Below are 15,926 nucleotides of genomic sequence, written 5' to 3'. Positions count from 1 at the left end.
GTGAAGTCCTCCTCAAGTTTCTCGACAAGACTTCCTTTCCATGTTCTTACATAATATATTTCGGCCATCATGTTCCCCTTCTGACCTCATACATTAGGGGGCATCTGTTATAGCTCCAAATCTCACTCTTATGGTTTGTGATGCTGCACTCATGGCCTAGGGCAACCCCTCCTTCCAAACCTGGTCCTAAAATTTAAAAAACAGTGTTTTATCCCGAAGTAGCAAATATCCATAAAATAAGGGCTCCTAAGTCCCTAAAAGTGTTGTTTCGACCCCTAAAGGAACAAGGTCAAATGATTACAGCTTCTCCCAGAAGTTCTCCATAAAAAACTGCTCAGAATGGGTCAATTTAAGATCAGTGCACTTACTCCATGGTCAAGGTGCGCTTAAGCCCACCTAAATACACTATGGGGGTGCACTTAAGTGCAGAAAGCCCTTCTGTGGGGTGCGCTTAGTAGGAAAGAGACAAATGGCAGTGTCATTTTGCAAGGTGGAAAGGCATGGAATCTTCCATAACTCTCTCCTATGACACTTGCCTCTCTAAATTCGACCAATGATGAGTAAGAGATGCTCAGTCTCCAAGTGGAAGCAAGGACTATCAGTGGGAGGACACTAATCAAAAACATAGAGCTGACTCATACCCTTGTCAAGATGTCTATATATGGATCCCTCATCTAAGAGATCCGGAGGTTGGAATTGGGCATATTGTAAGGAATTGCTATTAGTTTCTTGAGGTGATATCAGTGCATGTTGGGTTATCTAAGCTTTTATATGAGGTGAAAAGAGAACTTTTCTTGTCAAGAGGATGATGCTGGGTCAGAACAGCTGGTTGTAACTATCTTGACTTCACTTTGATTATCAATAAAGCTATTATTGTTTCCTTCCATATCTTTGTGTAATCCATGTTTATGCATTTGTATGGTTAATCTATACTGACCCTAGATTATTTATATTAGTAGATCTGTCTTCTTGCATAGTCTTGTGTTGTTGTGATCCTGCAGGTAGAAGTTGAGCATATGAAAGGACAAGCATCGAAACATTGTGAGAAGGAGGAAGAATCAAACAAGGAGTCAAGAGAAAGACAAAGGTTGGCCTCCTTATTCTTCTTCTATCTATCTATTATAAAAGGAATCAAAGTAGACTTTCTTCTGTTGTTTCCAAGGTAGCTACCATACCTTAGTGGGATAGAGCAGTTCTACATAGACACTAATCCCCGTAACAATAGTATTGTGAGCTTGATAGTTAGCTGGTGTGACAAGTGTGGGATTGTTGGAGAGCTTGAGGAAGGTTGTGAAGTGCTTTTGATCTTGTGTGAAGCTTGTGAGTGAGAAAGACTTTGTTTTGGGAGATCCATCTTCAAGGGTGAATGCTTGAGGAACTTGCTGGCTGGACCCTCTTGAGAAGGCTTGTGACATCAAGACCTGGGTTGTAAGCTTACTCTATTTTATATTTAATACAATCAATGATTTTCTCCTACGTCTCGTATGCAATGTATTAGATAGCTCATGATTTCTTGGCCTTATGAGTAAATAGTTCTTTGTTGTATCCGGTTATGTGCTTTTTTGTATTTCCTTGCTTTGTTTCAGGTTGATTACTCATTCGGAGAAGGAAGCGGAAGCTGGAACGGCGCAACGAACTTCATCGACCACCGGTTGAGGTAGGCCTCCAACTTGAGCTATTTAAGGAGAATTGTTGTTTATTTGTCTTTGTTTGTAACTAGACGCACTCTAGGGCTAGAGGGGTTGCCTCTGTCTGCAGAGGGAGCACTTTCCGATTTCACAAATTGGCGACTCCGCTGGGGAGTGAGCTTGTTGTTAGATTTGTAAACTTTAGATGGAGCCTGAAGTACGGCTAGATAGCCTTCGAAACGCTATTGCTCTACATTAGCAAAGTAGATCAACGCCACTTTAGTCAATCTCCGGTTTGGTTTACAAACTGAACAGCTTGGCGCTGGCCTTTGTCCTTTTTGTTCATTCTTTCCTTGAGTTTTTGTTTTTGGTCTCTTTTCAAGATTTGGGGATTAGTTCTCTGTTTCTTGGCTTCCTGGTTTGGTCTGGGAGATGCCTTGTGTTATCACAAAATCACTACTGAGGGCTGCAACCAAGCAAGATTTCATGTAACTCTTTCAACCTAGCTTTAGATCAAAGCTTAGCCTCTTTGATCAGAGAGGGCTCTCTCACAAACTCTTGATAAGAATCATTCACTACAAAATATGGCTAACTCTTTATTCATTGATAAAAGCAAAGCTGGTTGGATTCATGTCAAACTGGTTCTCATTGGGCTATGGAGTCTCATACACTAAGTAAACAAGAAAAACATTATCATTTCATAGAAGTCAAGGCTCTTTGCATTAAGTGTCAAACATACTCCATCAAAACCACAGCTTGCTAAACACACAGGAAGTCAGAGCATAATATTATGAATTCTGAGTGATTGTGTTACAACAAGGCTGTAAATGAACATAAAACATAAAACACCATCCTTATATTTGACCACAATAATCCATCGAGAATCTTGAGAAGAAATCAACACTGTTTTACTATTACTGTCATAAGCTTTACAATGGCCCAAAACAACTCTGTTTTTCTATAAAATGTCCAACCCCTTCTACATTCTAATCTGATCCCTTTATAGGCAAAAAAACTTATCCACCTTGAGCTTCCTCCTCCAGCATGAGGGGAGCCTCGAAGGTGGCTATTCACTATCCCTATCTAGTGCCTAACTAATTTATTAATTACAGCATGTCTAAACTGAAATCACAAATGGTTTTCATTTAATCAAAATCCTAAATCTTTGCTCCTTGTCGCATGATGCTTTTCTGGCTCTTGACACATGTCCTTTAGCTGTTTAGGTTGAAGTATCTTTGAAGGAGAGTACATAGAACGAACTAGCTTTGGATTCTAGTTACGTGTATGCTTATTAATTGATCAAGAAGAATGCTCTGTTTTCACGGTCTTTGTTTCCCACATTCTCCCAAAGTATAGCAGCCTGTTCCCAAATCTTTTAATAACCCCAGACATGGAATGCTGCCATGTTTCAGATGTGCTGTAAGTGATATTAATAGACAGGTGCTTCTCTTCCCCAACTCCCGCTCACAGTATCACACTAGCTGCTCTGCACTTTAAAATCATCACCTACAGCAGTTTCGTAGCGCGCTACGAAACTGCTGTGTGATTTAAATAAACCACAGTGTTCCTTTAAACTTCTCACAAAATTGAATAGCTGATGTTGCCAATCTTCAGTTTCACCTTTGCTATGCTGAGATTCAGAATCACATTCCCTATAACATGAACCTCCAATAGATGAACCAACTGCAATTGATGAAACCACCATGATTTTACCATCCCACTGACTCAACACAGTGTCATATAAGCCAAAACAGAGCAAGTTTGCTAGAGATATGCTATCTGCATAAGTGTGATGGGGAGGTATCTGAAACCCATCAAGCAAAGGATGTAATCCATTGTTTTCAGCCCGGGCTATTTGGATGGGTACAAGACAAATAAGTTGACAGATCCAGTTTCCAGAAACATCAATGTTAAACAGATGGTACAAACCATGGTTGCCATGACGAGCAATGGCATTATCTTTCCCAAATTACATGGTATCAAAATGTGGTTTATATATATTTGCATCATTGAATCGAACCTGAATGGCTGCATTGGTTGATGATGCAATTGCTAATCGAAGCTTATAAAGACTGTTTTGTTCCACACCTCTTAGCTGGAATTTTATTTGCCATGTTGCGGGACAAAAGCTTCCATCATTTTCAAACCTGCATGTGTGTGCAAAGCACCAATCTCTTCTCCAGTCACTAGTCCCAACTGTATATATCAAATCGTTGTCTTTGAAGATTTCAGAATATCTTTCCCAAAGGCCATATTGCCGGAACCTTTCAGGATGATTGAGAAATAGTTTGTTGATGTGGCAAGGCTTGGGATCTGGAATGAAAAATTCTGCAGCAGTGCGATCTGGTAAACCCATCTCCCATATAGTAGGGCCATCTCTTGGGGGCTCATAGATCAAAATCCCAACATCTATCCTACAACCTGAATATATGTTAATCAAGCCTTCTTTCATATAGTCACCAAGAACACCCAGCACCCAACCATAGAGATTGTAGGTACTAGGGCAAACATTTTCTATAGAGAAAAGCCCATTCTCATCAGCTTGACTCCAAAATTGGTAGCTCTTACTCTCTTTTTGCCAAGAGCCCTTTTCCCAGGTGTGGACAATCCCAGAAAAGCAAAACGAGCAGGATGAACATCCTCAACAGCATATTTATCATGTACTAACAGTTGTCCAGTAATATATCCTCGTTCTGGTCTCTTTCTAAATAATGGAGATTCAGGCCACCCATAAGGCCAACTTTGTACCTCCTTTATCATCTGTAACTTTGCATCTTGCCACAAGGAGAATGGGTGAGCCTCTCTTGATGAAGAATTAAGATAAATGAAGACTGGGCCAAAAACCTTTTGCCACGCTTCTCCAGAACGAAACTTAGGACATAGCTCTTCACCCGCATAATGAGCACTATGAAACATTGCAAGCGATGTTGGCCCAACATGGGATGTCAAGTTTTGTCTTATTGGACCTCCATTACGAAATTCATCGTTAGGAGTGATGACCCAGAACCCAACCATGGGATCAAAGCTGATCCATCCATGGACTCTGTTCTCCCTATTGTCACATGAGTACTGGTACTTATCATCTACCTCGCCTTGAAGGCTAGGGTTCCCAGGATTTGAGAGAAAAACTGCTTCAGGATATGTAAGTATGTTGCATCTGTTTGGCATCCGATCATCCGGGGATGGCATCAATCTTTGCTCGTTATCAGCAATTGCCATGTAGTGAAATCTGTCTTTCCTCAATTTGAATGTAACACGAGTTTGATTGAGATTTAAATCTGGCCACCCCGTTGGATGCTCATATATCGCATAGGTGTAAAACCCACTACTCCCTCGAAGCAAAACAAACCTTTTGTCTATATTTAATGGCACCATCTTCCAACTGCTTGAAGGATTGTATGGCCTGAGGAAAGAGACTTCAACCTTATCCTTGTTAGCCTCGACCACTTTAAAAAATATCGCACTTGGCACATCAAACGTATCCTTCCCTCCTGGCTCGTTCCAATTGAGATCCCAGTATCCTCTGTTCGTTTCTTTGTTGAGAATTTCGAGCAAATTGTCAAGCCCTCCATAACGTATGCCTGTAATTATCCCCGCTGGTTTTGATATGGTGACTCGCACAATTCCATTATCTAATGCAATGTGAGCACCCTGATCCACAAAATACACATCGCCCCCCTAACACTTCCGCTACAGAGTGCAGAACTAATAGCATACTTATCAAAAGTGTGATAAATGTAATCTAATGTAGCGCAAGTCTTCTGAGAGCCATGGTTCTTGGAATATTTACAATCTCCCTCTGAATTTAACTTGTGCTTTGGTAATTCTTTAAACTCCAAAACTTCTGTGGCTGGAAATCACCAACATCTTCAGCGATATTATCCAAGGAAATGTTCTTCAAAAAGGACATGGCATCACCTAGCATGTAAACTTTGAGCTCAAATTCTGATGAAGCCTGGCTTACAGCTTGAGAAGTTTCTTGGTCGCCAGCTGGAGCATGTAACCGGCACGTTACCACGTTTGTAGAAGACAATATCTAAATAATACCATCCACCTTGACAAAGGAAATTCATCTATTTCGAACTCTGCCATTTGCGCCATCCTTCTTTTATTTCTATTTAATGCGCACTCACCCTTTTAATGACACCAGTTAACCTAAAACCAACTCTTGTGCCACTAATAATGGCGGCCTTGTAGCATATAAAACTACTCGACACTTGGCATTAATCACCGCATTTGAAAAGAGCACTTTCATGTCTTCAATATATGCATTAATAATGAACCAACGTGCTCGATAATACTCAAGACATTTTCATTTATATCAGTCATTTTAAAAACCCTTGTATTTCTTAGATCCATCCATGGTGCCATCATGTTCTCCAGAAAGCAAGGCGGAATTAATAACTCCATTGGTGCTAGCCAATATCAAAGGCTTCTTTCTTCCATCCATTGTCAATGCCTCAGCCAGATTTAGGCTCGATATGCTCATTTCTTAATAAACCACCCCAAATTATACTAAGCAACAACATAGCAGCTATCTGCTTTTAGAGCTTCAGAGTATTTCTGAATTCCTTCATGGACAATTTCTACAAGTTTGAAACTGGTCCCAAGGTCTATCAAAGCAATTACCAAGTACTCTGCAGCATGAACAAGGTGTGAACATGAACTTTATCATAAATATTTTTCAAATCTTTCAATCCATTGTGGCGCCCTGCTTTGTAAAAGAAGTTACAGATTGTGAAAAGACAATCCCAAATGTCAAACACTCTATGACTTATAAAATTTAATAGATTCTTTGTCTAGAGGATTCAACACAAAATCTCCTGCAAGTCTCCCACATTAGTATGTACATCTTTCACAATCACCCATGAGCCAGAATTCAGAGATAACTCCCTTAATGTATTTGATGGCAATCCTACAATAGCTGCATCATCATAAGGTGTCTCCTTGAACATACTGCCACTGCTCTCATCAACATTCCTGGAGGGAAGTAGAACTCTGTACAATAAGCATGCTAGGATTTGGACCTTCACTGAAAACTCAAACAAATCCCCAGTTTCGTAGCACGCTACGAAACCACTCAAACAGGTAGCGCTGCGAAACTGCTAAAAAGAATTCTGGCGCTGCGAAAATACCCTGACTTTAAGCTAAACTAAAAAAAATTTGACAACAGCATTTTCAGTGATAACAGTGGCTCCACTTGGGATAGTGTGCCCTTGTGGTGCGCTAAGAACATGCAGCTCCAGTGCCTCGTCCATTTGTGACAGACAGAAATTTGCTTGACCAGCATGACTGTAGGAGAAAGAAAGCTACATCTACTGAAAAATAAATGCTCAGTCAACCTTGAGCTTATTTGCAATTTACCTACCTACCTACCCTAACCATTTCAACTTCTTCAGCTCAATCAATATGAAACTTCCAATGCAGCCAATCATTAGCCTCATCTGATATTTGATTTCTTTGACTGTCCTGGAGTTCAGGGTCAATGTGATAGTGTGATGACCGCTGCCACTGAAATCTTATCTGACTGTATCGGATTTCAGATCCAATGTGATAGTGTAAAGACCATTGCCACTGAAATAGTCTCTGATCTTCATATGAAAACTGAAACACTGGAGAGTAAAACTCTTCCATGTAATCAGCTATAGGGTCCCAAAACACATGATCAGCTTGTCCTTCCTTGAAACTTTCCAGCTGTGCAAACTGATCTTCAACCACAGTATTCAGTTCCTCAATCGTGAAAGAGAGAGGAACCAGCATAGTCTCCATGCGTTCAGCCATAAAAAATTTCTGAGAATAATAATCATGATCAGGAAAACTGTATGCCTGAATTTTTCCTTCTAAACCTTCAATTTCTTTCTCAATATCTTTGGCAATTTCATCAAAAAATTTCATCTTATCCTCTGACTTGCAGTCAAAGGATTTCAGATATGAAGATAAGGACAAAGAAAAAGATTCATTTGTTTCTTCTGTACTATGATCACTATTCCATTGTTTAAAACCTTCAACTGAGGGAGATTCTGCCACCACCTCTGTCCTATCTGTCCATTCCTCCAAAAACATGAGCCAAAGGTCTTGAAATGACTTAATGGATTCCGCAGGCAAGCATTCAACCCACTGTTTGCATTTCCCTTGAAGTGAATCATAGAATAACATAATGCAAACATCCTCATGTTTAACTCTAAGAAGCTGTGTAAATTCACAAAAATCTGATATATGATTCAAGGTTAAACTTAAATCTTCACCGTTGAATTTTGGACCATTCCTTAGAAAGTATGCATCCTTGGGAAAATGATTTGGGAAACCATGAATTCCTGAGAAATCAATGCATGCATACCTTGAACAAAGATGAGCAGCTTCTGGGTCTTTCATAACTCCAGTGGAATCACCATGAATATATAACTTTGAATTCTTCAACAATGGAGTCGCCAAGGTAGTTTTGCAGCCTTGAAAATCATTTGAACTCCTGCTACCTTCAGAAATTCAATCTTAAGCTCCCGGCAGACACACCAAAATGTTATCACAAAATCACTACTGAGGGCTGCAACCAAGCAAGATTTCATGTAACTCTTTCAACCTAGCTTTAGATCAAAGCTTATCCTCTTTGATCAGAGAGGGCTCTCTCACAAACTCTTGATAAGAATCATTCACTACAAAAGATGGCTAACTCTTTATTCATTGATAAAAGCAAAGCTGGTTGGATTCATGTCAAACTGGTTCTCATTGGGCTATGGAGTCTCATACACTAAGTAAACAAGAAAAACATTATCATTTCATAGAAGTCAAGGCTCTTTGCATTAAGTGTCAAACATACTCCATCAAAACCACAGCTTGCTAAACACACAGGAAGTCAGAGCATAATATTATGAATTCTGAGTGATTGTGTTACAACAAGGCTGTAAATGAACATAAAACATAAAACACCATCCTTATATTTGACCACAATAATCCATCGAGAATCTTGAGAAGAAATCAACACTGTTTTACTATTACTGTCATAAGCTTTACAATGGCCCAAAACAACTCTGTTTTTCTATAAAATGTCCAACCCCTTCTACATTCTAATCTGATCCCTTTATAGGCAAACAAACTTATCCACCTCGAGCTTCCTCCTCCAGCATGAGGGGAGCCTCGAAGGTGGCTATTCACTATCCCTATCTAGTGCCTAACTAATTTATTAATTACAACATGTCTAAACTGAAATCACAAATGGTTTTCATTTAATCAAAATCCTAAATCTTTGCTCCTTGTCGCATGATGCTTTTCTGGCTCTTGACACATGTCCTTTAGCTGTTTAGGTTGAAGTATCTTTGAAGGAGAGTACATAGAACGAACTAGCTTTGGATTCTAGTTACGTGTATGCTTATTAATTGATCAAGAAGAATGCTCTGTTTTCACGGTCTTTGTTTCCCACCTTCTCCCAAAGTATAGCAGCCTATTCCCAAATCTTTTAATAACCCCAGACATGGAATGCTGCCATGTTTCAGATGTGCTGTAAGTGATATTAATAGACAGGTGCTTCTCTTCCCCAACTCCCGCTCACAGTATCACACTAGCTGCTCTGCACTTTAAAATCGTCACCTACAGCAGTTTCGTAGCGCGCTACGAAACTGCTGTGTGATTTAAATAAACCACAGTGTTCCTTTAAACTTCTCACAAAATTGAATAGATGATGTTGCCAATCTTCAGTTTCACCTTTGCTATGCTGAGATTCAGAATCACATTCCCTATAACATGAACCTCTAATAGATGAACCAACTGCAATTGATGAAACCACCATGATTTTACCATCCCACTGACTCAACACAGCGTCATATAAGCCAAAACAGAGCAAGTTTGCTAGAGATATGCTATCTGCATAAGTGTGATGGGGAGGTATCTGAAACCCATCAAGCAAAGGATGTAATCCATTGTTTTCAGCCCGGGCTATTTGGATGGGTACAAGACAAATAAGTTGACAGATCCAGTTTCCAGAAACATCAATGTTAAACAGATGGTACAAACCATGGTTGCCATGACGAGCAATGGCATTATCTTTCCCAAATTGCATGGTATCAAAATGTGGTTTATATATATTTGCATCATTGAATCGAACCTGAATGGCTGCATTGGTTGATGATGCAATTGCTAATCGAAGCTTATAAAGATTGTTTTGTTCCACACCTCTTAGCTGGAATTTTATTTGCCATGTTGCGGGACGAAAGCTTCCATCATTTTCAAACCTGCATGTGTGTGCAAAGCACCAATCTCTTCTCCAGTCACTAGTCCCAACTGTATATATCAAATCGTTGTCTTTGAAGATTTCAGAATATCTTTCCCAAAGGCCATATTGCCGGAACCTTTCAGGATGATTGAGAAATAGTTTGTTGATGTGGCAAGGCTTGGGATCTGGAATGAAAAATTCTGCAGCAGTGCGATCTGGTAAACCTATCTCCCATATAGTAGGGCCATCTCTTGGGGGCTCATAGATCAAAATCCCAACATCTATCCTACAACCTGAATATATGTTAATCAAGCATTCTTTCATATAGTCACCAAGAACACCCAGCACCCAACCATAGAGATTGTAGGTACCAGGGCAAACATTTTCTATAGAGAAAAGCCCATTCTCATCAGCTTGACTCCAAAATTGGTAGCTCTTACTCTCTTTTTGCCAAGAGCCCTTTTCCCAGGTGTGGACAATCCCAGAAAAGCAAAACGAGCAGGATGAACATCCTCAACAGCATATTTATCATGTACTAACAGTTGTCCAGTAATATATCCTCGTTCTGGTCTCTTTCTAAATAATGGAGATTCAGGCCACCCATAAGGCCAACTTTGTACCTCCTTTATCATCTGTAACTTTGCATCTTGCCACAAGGAGAATGGGTGAGCCTCTATTGATGAAGAATTAAGATAAATGAAGACTGGGCCAAAAACCTTTTGCCACGCTTCTCCAGAACGAAACTTAGGACATAGCTCTTCACCCGCATAATGAGCACTATGAAACATTGCAAGCGATGTTGGCCCAACATGGGATGTCAAGTTTTGTTTTATTGGACCTCCATTACGAAATTCATCGTTAGGAGTGATGACCCAGAACCCAACCATGGGATCAAAGCTGATCCATCCATGGACTCTGTTCTCCCTATTGTCACATGAGTACTGGTACTTATCATCTACCTCGCCTTGAAGGCTAGGGTTCCCAGGATTTGAGAGAAAAACTGCTTCAGGATATGTAAGTATGTTGCATCTGTTTGGCATCCGATCATCCGGGGATGGCATCAATCTTTGTTTGTTATCAGCAATTGCCATGTAGTGAAATCTGTCTTTCCTCAATTTGAATGTAACACGAGTTTGATTGAGATTGAAATCTGGCCACCCCGTTGGACGCTCATATATCGCATAGGTGTAAAACCCACTGCTCCCTCGAAGCAAAACAAACCTTTTGTCTATATTTAATGGCACCATCTTCCAACTGCTTGAAGGATTGTATGGCCTGAGGAAAGAGACTTCAACCTTATCCTTGTTAGCCTCGACCACTTTAAAAAATATCGCACTTGGCACATCAAACGTATCCTTCCCTCCTGGCTCGTTCCAATTGAGATCCCATTATCATTTGTTCATTTCTTTGTTGAGAATTTCGAGCAAATTGTCAAGCCCTCCATAACGTATGCCTGTAATTATCCCCGCTGGTTTTGATATGGTGACTCGCACAATTCCATTATCTAATGCAATGTGAGCACCCTGATCCACAAAATACACATCGCCCCCCTAACACTTCCGCTACAGAGTGCAGAACTAATAGCATACTTATCAAAAGTGTGATAAATGTAATCTAATGTAGCGCAAGTCTTCTGAGAGCCATGGTTCTTGGAATATTTACAATCTCCCTCTGAATTTAACTTGTGCTTTGGTAATTCTTTAAACTCGAAAACTTCTGTGGCTGGAAATCACCAACATCTTCAGCGATATTATCCAAGGAAATGTTCTTCAAAAAGGACATGGCATCACCTAGCATGTAAACTTTGAGCTCAAATTCTGATGAAGCCTGGCTTACAGCTTGAGAAGTTTCTTGGTCGCCAGCTGGAGCATGTAACCGGCACGTTACCACGTTTGTAGAAGACAATATCTAAATAATACCATCCACCTTGACAAAGGAAATTCATCTATTTCGAACTCTGCCATTTGCGCCATCCTTCTTTTATTTCTATTTAATGCGCACTCACCCTTTTAACGACACCAGTTAACCTAAAACCAGCTCTTGTGCCACTAATAATGGCGGCCTTGTAGCATATAAAACTACTCGACACTTGGCATTAATCACCGCATTTGAAAAGAGCACTTTCATGTCTTCAATATATGCATTAATAATGAACCAACGTGCTCGATAATACTCAAGACATTTTCATTTATATCAGTCATTTTAAAAACCCATGTATTTCTTAGATCCATCCATGGTGCCATCATGTTCTCCAGAAAGCAAGGCGGAATTAATAACTCCATTGGTGCTAGCCAATATCAAAGGCTTCTTTCTTCCATCCATTGTCAATGCCTCAGCTAGATTTAGGCTCGATATGCTCATTTCTTAATAAACCACCCCAAATTATACTAAGCAACAACATAGCAGCTATCTGCTTTTAGAGCTTCAGAGTATTTCTGAATTCCTTCATGGACAATTTCTACAAGTTTGAAACTGGTCCCAAGGTCTGTCAAAGCAATTACCAAGTACTCCGCCCATTGTGGCGCCCTGCTTTGTAAAAGAAGTTACAGATTGTGAAAAGACAATCCCAAATGTCAAACACTCTATGACTTATAAAATTTAATAGATTCTTTGTCTAGAGGATTCAACACAAAATCTCCTGCAAGTCTCCCACATTAGTATGTACATCTTTCACAATCACCCATGAGCCAGAATTCAGAGATAACTCCCTTAATGTATTTGATGGCAATCCTACAATAGCTGCATCATCATAAGGTGTCTCCTTGAACATGCTGCCACTGCTCTCATCAACATTCCTGGAGGGAAGTAGAACTCTGTACAATAAGCATGCTAGGATTTGGACCTTCACTGAAAACTCAAACAAATCCCCAGTTTCGTAGCACGCTACGAAACCACTCAAACAGGTAGCGCTGCAAAACTGCTAAAAAGAATTCTAGCGCTGCGAAAATACCCTGACTTTAAGCTAAACTAAAAAAAATTTGACAACAGCATTTTCAATGATAACACCTTGTTTGTTTAAATATTGACTGTCTTGGTTTGGGAGTTTTTGGCTCGATTGTGGCTATTTTTGAACATCATCACATTTTTTAATTTAATAGTCGCACTGTCATCGTGCTACCCTTTTTGTAAGTTTCTGTTCATCGCGTCATTATGCTTAACAGTCGCGATGGTTCTGTTTATCGAACCATCGCAGAAAATGCGTGTACTTCCGCGCTGACATTGCATTGTTGCTACACGTAATTCTTTATCAGCGCTTTGTTGTTGTGTACCACTCGCGCTGATTCCTATAGAATTGAATTTCTTCAATTATGCCTCCTGAACCTGTTGGTCTTGCTATCCCCTGCTGTTCTCACTTGGTTTATGACTTGTTTCTCACTGTCAAAAGGTTGAAACACTTTCTTGTGAGTTTTGTTGAGTGAATCTTGCCTTTTTTTCTTTTTTGACCTAGTTTTATTGTTCTAAGTTTGTTGGATCAGCTTTGCTTGGTTGCTTGTTTGCACAGATTCGTTTGCTACTTGCTATTGGTTTGACTGAAGCCTTCCCCTTTGCTTTCTTTTGGTTGATTGTCTAGTGATTGTTTTTGAACCAATCTTGATATTTTTTCAATTTCTTTTCACTTCCTAGACACAGATCACAGCTGTTTGGGCTCAATCGGTTTTCCACATTTATTTGTTATCATTTCTCAAAGTTTGTTTAATGCACCTTGCCATCAACAAAAAGAAAATCTCTTTTGCTTTATATTAGTTAATAAGAATTAGAAGCTTTTCATTTTGATTAGTGATTAGTGATCTTGAAGAAAAGTTTGTGAATTTCCATTAGTTGCATTAGGGAAGTTACTTGTTGTTTTGTGATCATTTTGTTTGCGTGAAAGCTCTCAAACCCTCTTGTAACTAGCATTCATCGAATGAAATGACATATTTTGGCATATAGTTTGCATTTAGGGAATTTTGAGAGATTACATACGGTAAGGCCTGAAAACTGAAACCTAATCAAAGATCAACCATAAAATGAACTGAATAAACTTAACAACGCATTGGAACTTAACGCACACATTTAGAGGTCTAGGCTAGAGATGTGTTCCGACGTCATTAAACCTAGTCACTGTTGTTTCACATTATGGTTGGATGATTCCTCCTTTTGTGACTCGATAGTGGTCTAACACGGATTTTTGCTCCCACGTACCGTCGAGTATATGGGGAGACCCCACTAGTTTATCATCTTTGATCCACAGGAAGCCGTGTCTACCGCCTTACAAGCCATAACGCACCGAACACAGCATTCCGGAAGATTGACTATCGTACGGAAAGTCCTTGGTTTTCATATGATTGCTAAGGTGTATATGCAGTTTTACGGATTTGTTTGGTAAACCCTTACCTAGTTTCTCCAGAGTAGTCACTTTTGATCCTTTTCGGACTCCTTAAAAGAAAAGGCTCACTTGAGGACTTGTCACTTCGGGCTCACAAAACATTCGAAGGAGACTAGAGTCACCTTTTTTTCCTTTTCTCGACTCTTAAAACATGAAAAGGTCAAGTTCAGTTCCTTTGTCTAAAATTTATTCGACCGCGTTCACATTTACCCGGTTAGACCTTGTATGCGTTAGCTTGAGTAGGTTTCATTTTCGTCCTTATATGGCAACCTTTCCAAGGTTCACCAACCCAGGGATACCCCTTGATGAGCACCCTGGTCATTTCGCTCCTCTTGGGAACGTTGGTGCTCTTTATATGGCAACGTTGTCCCTCCCAGGGTTAACTATTGGGTTGCTTGTTTGGTTTTTCTCAACCTCTATGTTCCCTGCCATCTCACCTACTGATCAATCAGTCCCTCCACTTGAACAACATCATGTTGATTCTAAGGTGGACCTCTCCCCTTCTATGCCTACTTCTACATCCTCATCTTCTACTTCTCCTGGTGAAAGTTTAGATTCGAATAACCAGGTGGCTAAGAAGAAGCAGAAGAAGACCAAGAAGAAGAAGCCTCCTAAGGGAGAGGCTAAAAGTGCAGCCCTTCCTCCGAGTCCACCTCATGTCAAGCCACCTTCTGCTCCTCCACAGAAGGTCAAATTTCCTTGTCGGTTGTGCAAGGAGGACCATCTTCTTCGTGATTGTCCTGGCATTCCCAGGGTCTTAGAATTATGGTCTCGCGATTCAGCCCGCCCCTCATCGTCCTCTGAAACTCACGGTGATGCTACCTTATCAGTTGGGAATGGTAAGGGAAAAGGGAAGATTCGAATCCCCTGTAGACTTTGTGAAGGAAATCATCCCCTTCACCTTTGTTCGCTCATGGATAAATCCTCTATTGCCTTGGAAAGTCTCGCAGCTCCCTTGCCCCAACTGCCCGTTGGTTATCAACGTCTCTCTCCCGCTGCAGATCATCCCCCTGCTGACAAAGAGATTGATTCAAATTCTTCTCTTGTCAAGGCCCCTCTTCCCGAACCCGGCTATCCCCAGCCTGTTCCAGACCAACCATTGGTCGGAAAGAGTGTCGACTCAAGTTTCCCACCCATCGACCACTCCGTTTCGGAAGAGAGTCACGCCCATGTTCTTCTCATCTCCTTAGATTCTCCTGAGTCTCAAAATGACTCTCCTAACCCAGCTGCTCCCGAAGGTCCTCCTTTGGTTCCTTTAGTGCATGGGGGTAATCATACGATTCCCCCACCAAGTAGTTTGGTCGCTTCCTTTGATTGGAATCACCTGATCGTTGACTGCCTTCCATCCCACATGCCTTTCCAGATTACAGTACATACCTGTGCTAAGGCAGTACCTGGCACTATTTTGGATGAAGGAGCGTCTGTCAGTCTTATGCCGTATACTACTTGGCAAGCTTTAGGTTCCCCGCGGCTTGGGCCGGTCACCCAGAATCTGTTGGCCTTTGACGGAGGAGCTTGTCCATCTCTAAGAGTTCTCCCGAAGTTCCCTATTACTTTGCAAGGCAAAACCGTCTATACAGACGTACTGGTTACCCAAGGTGTTTTAGACTTTAGTCTTCTCCTTGGTCGCGACTATGTTTACGCCATGGGGGCCCTCGTTTCTTCACTTTTCCATGTGGTTTTCTTTCCGCACGATGGAAGAATTGTGACTATCGATCAAGTGTCATTA

At 40.6% G+C, this 15,926-nt stretch overlaps 2 protein-coding genes and 1 pseudogene across 2 annotated transcripts; all 3 read right to left on the bottom strand.

Moving 5' to 3' along the window:
• Window positions 1-6,117, bottom strand: part of LOC149198405 (putative rhamnogalacturonate lyase C) — a 29,383-nt pseudogene extending 23,266 nt beyond the window's left edge.
• Window positions 6,118-6,143: 26 nt separating this feature from the next.
• LOC149198404 (uncharacterized) lies at window positions 6,144-10,172 on the bottom strand. Its single transcript, XM_089403688.1, has 2 exons — window positions 9,324-10,172; window positions 6,144-6,265 (listed from the first exon to the last, which is right to left on the bottom strand). Exons 1-2 carry the CDS (start codon window positions 10,153-10,155, stop codon window positions 6,144-6,146), a joined length of 954 nt encoding a protein of 317 aa, XP_089259814.1. The 5' UTR covers window positions 10,156-10,172.
• Window positions 10,173-10,200: 28 nt separating this feature from the next.
• On the bottom strand, window positions 10,201-11,213 carry LOC149198403 (uncharacterized). Its single transcript, XM_089399267.1, has one exon. It carries the CDS (start codon window positions 11,076-11,078, stop codon window positions 10,218-10,220), a length of 861 nt encoding a protein of 286 aa, XP_089255393.1. The 5' UTR covers window positions 11,079-11,213; the 3' UTR covers window positions 10,201-10,217.
• Window positions 11,214-15,926: the final 4,713 nt, after the last annotated feature.

The sequence above is a fragment of the Pinus tabuliformis genome, chromosome 2_1 (assembly GCF_031772625.1).
Source record: "Pinus tabuliformis cultivar Carrire ecotype Pingquan chromosome 2_1, CPIR1, whole genome shotgun sequence".
Lineage (NCBI taxonomy): Eukaryota > Viridiplantae > Streptophyta > Pinopsida > Pinales > Pinaceae > Pinus > Pinus tabuliformis.
This window is presented reverse-complemented; position numbering and strand designations above follow the sequence as displayed.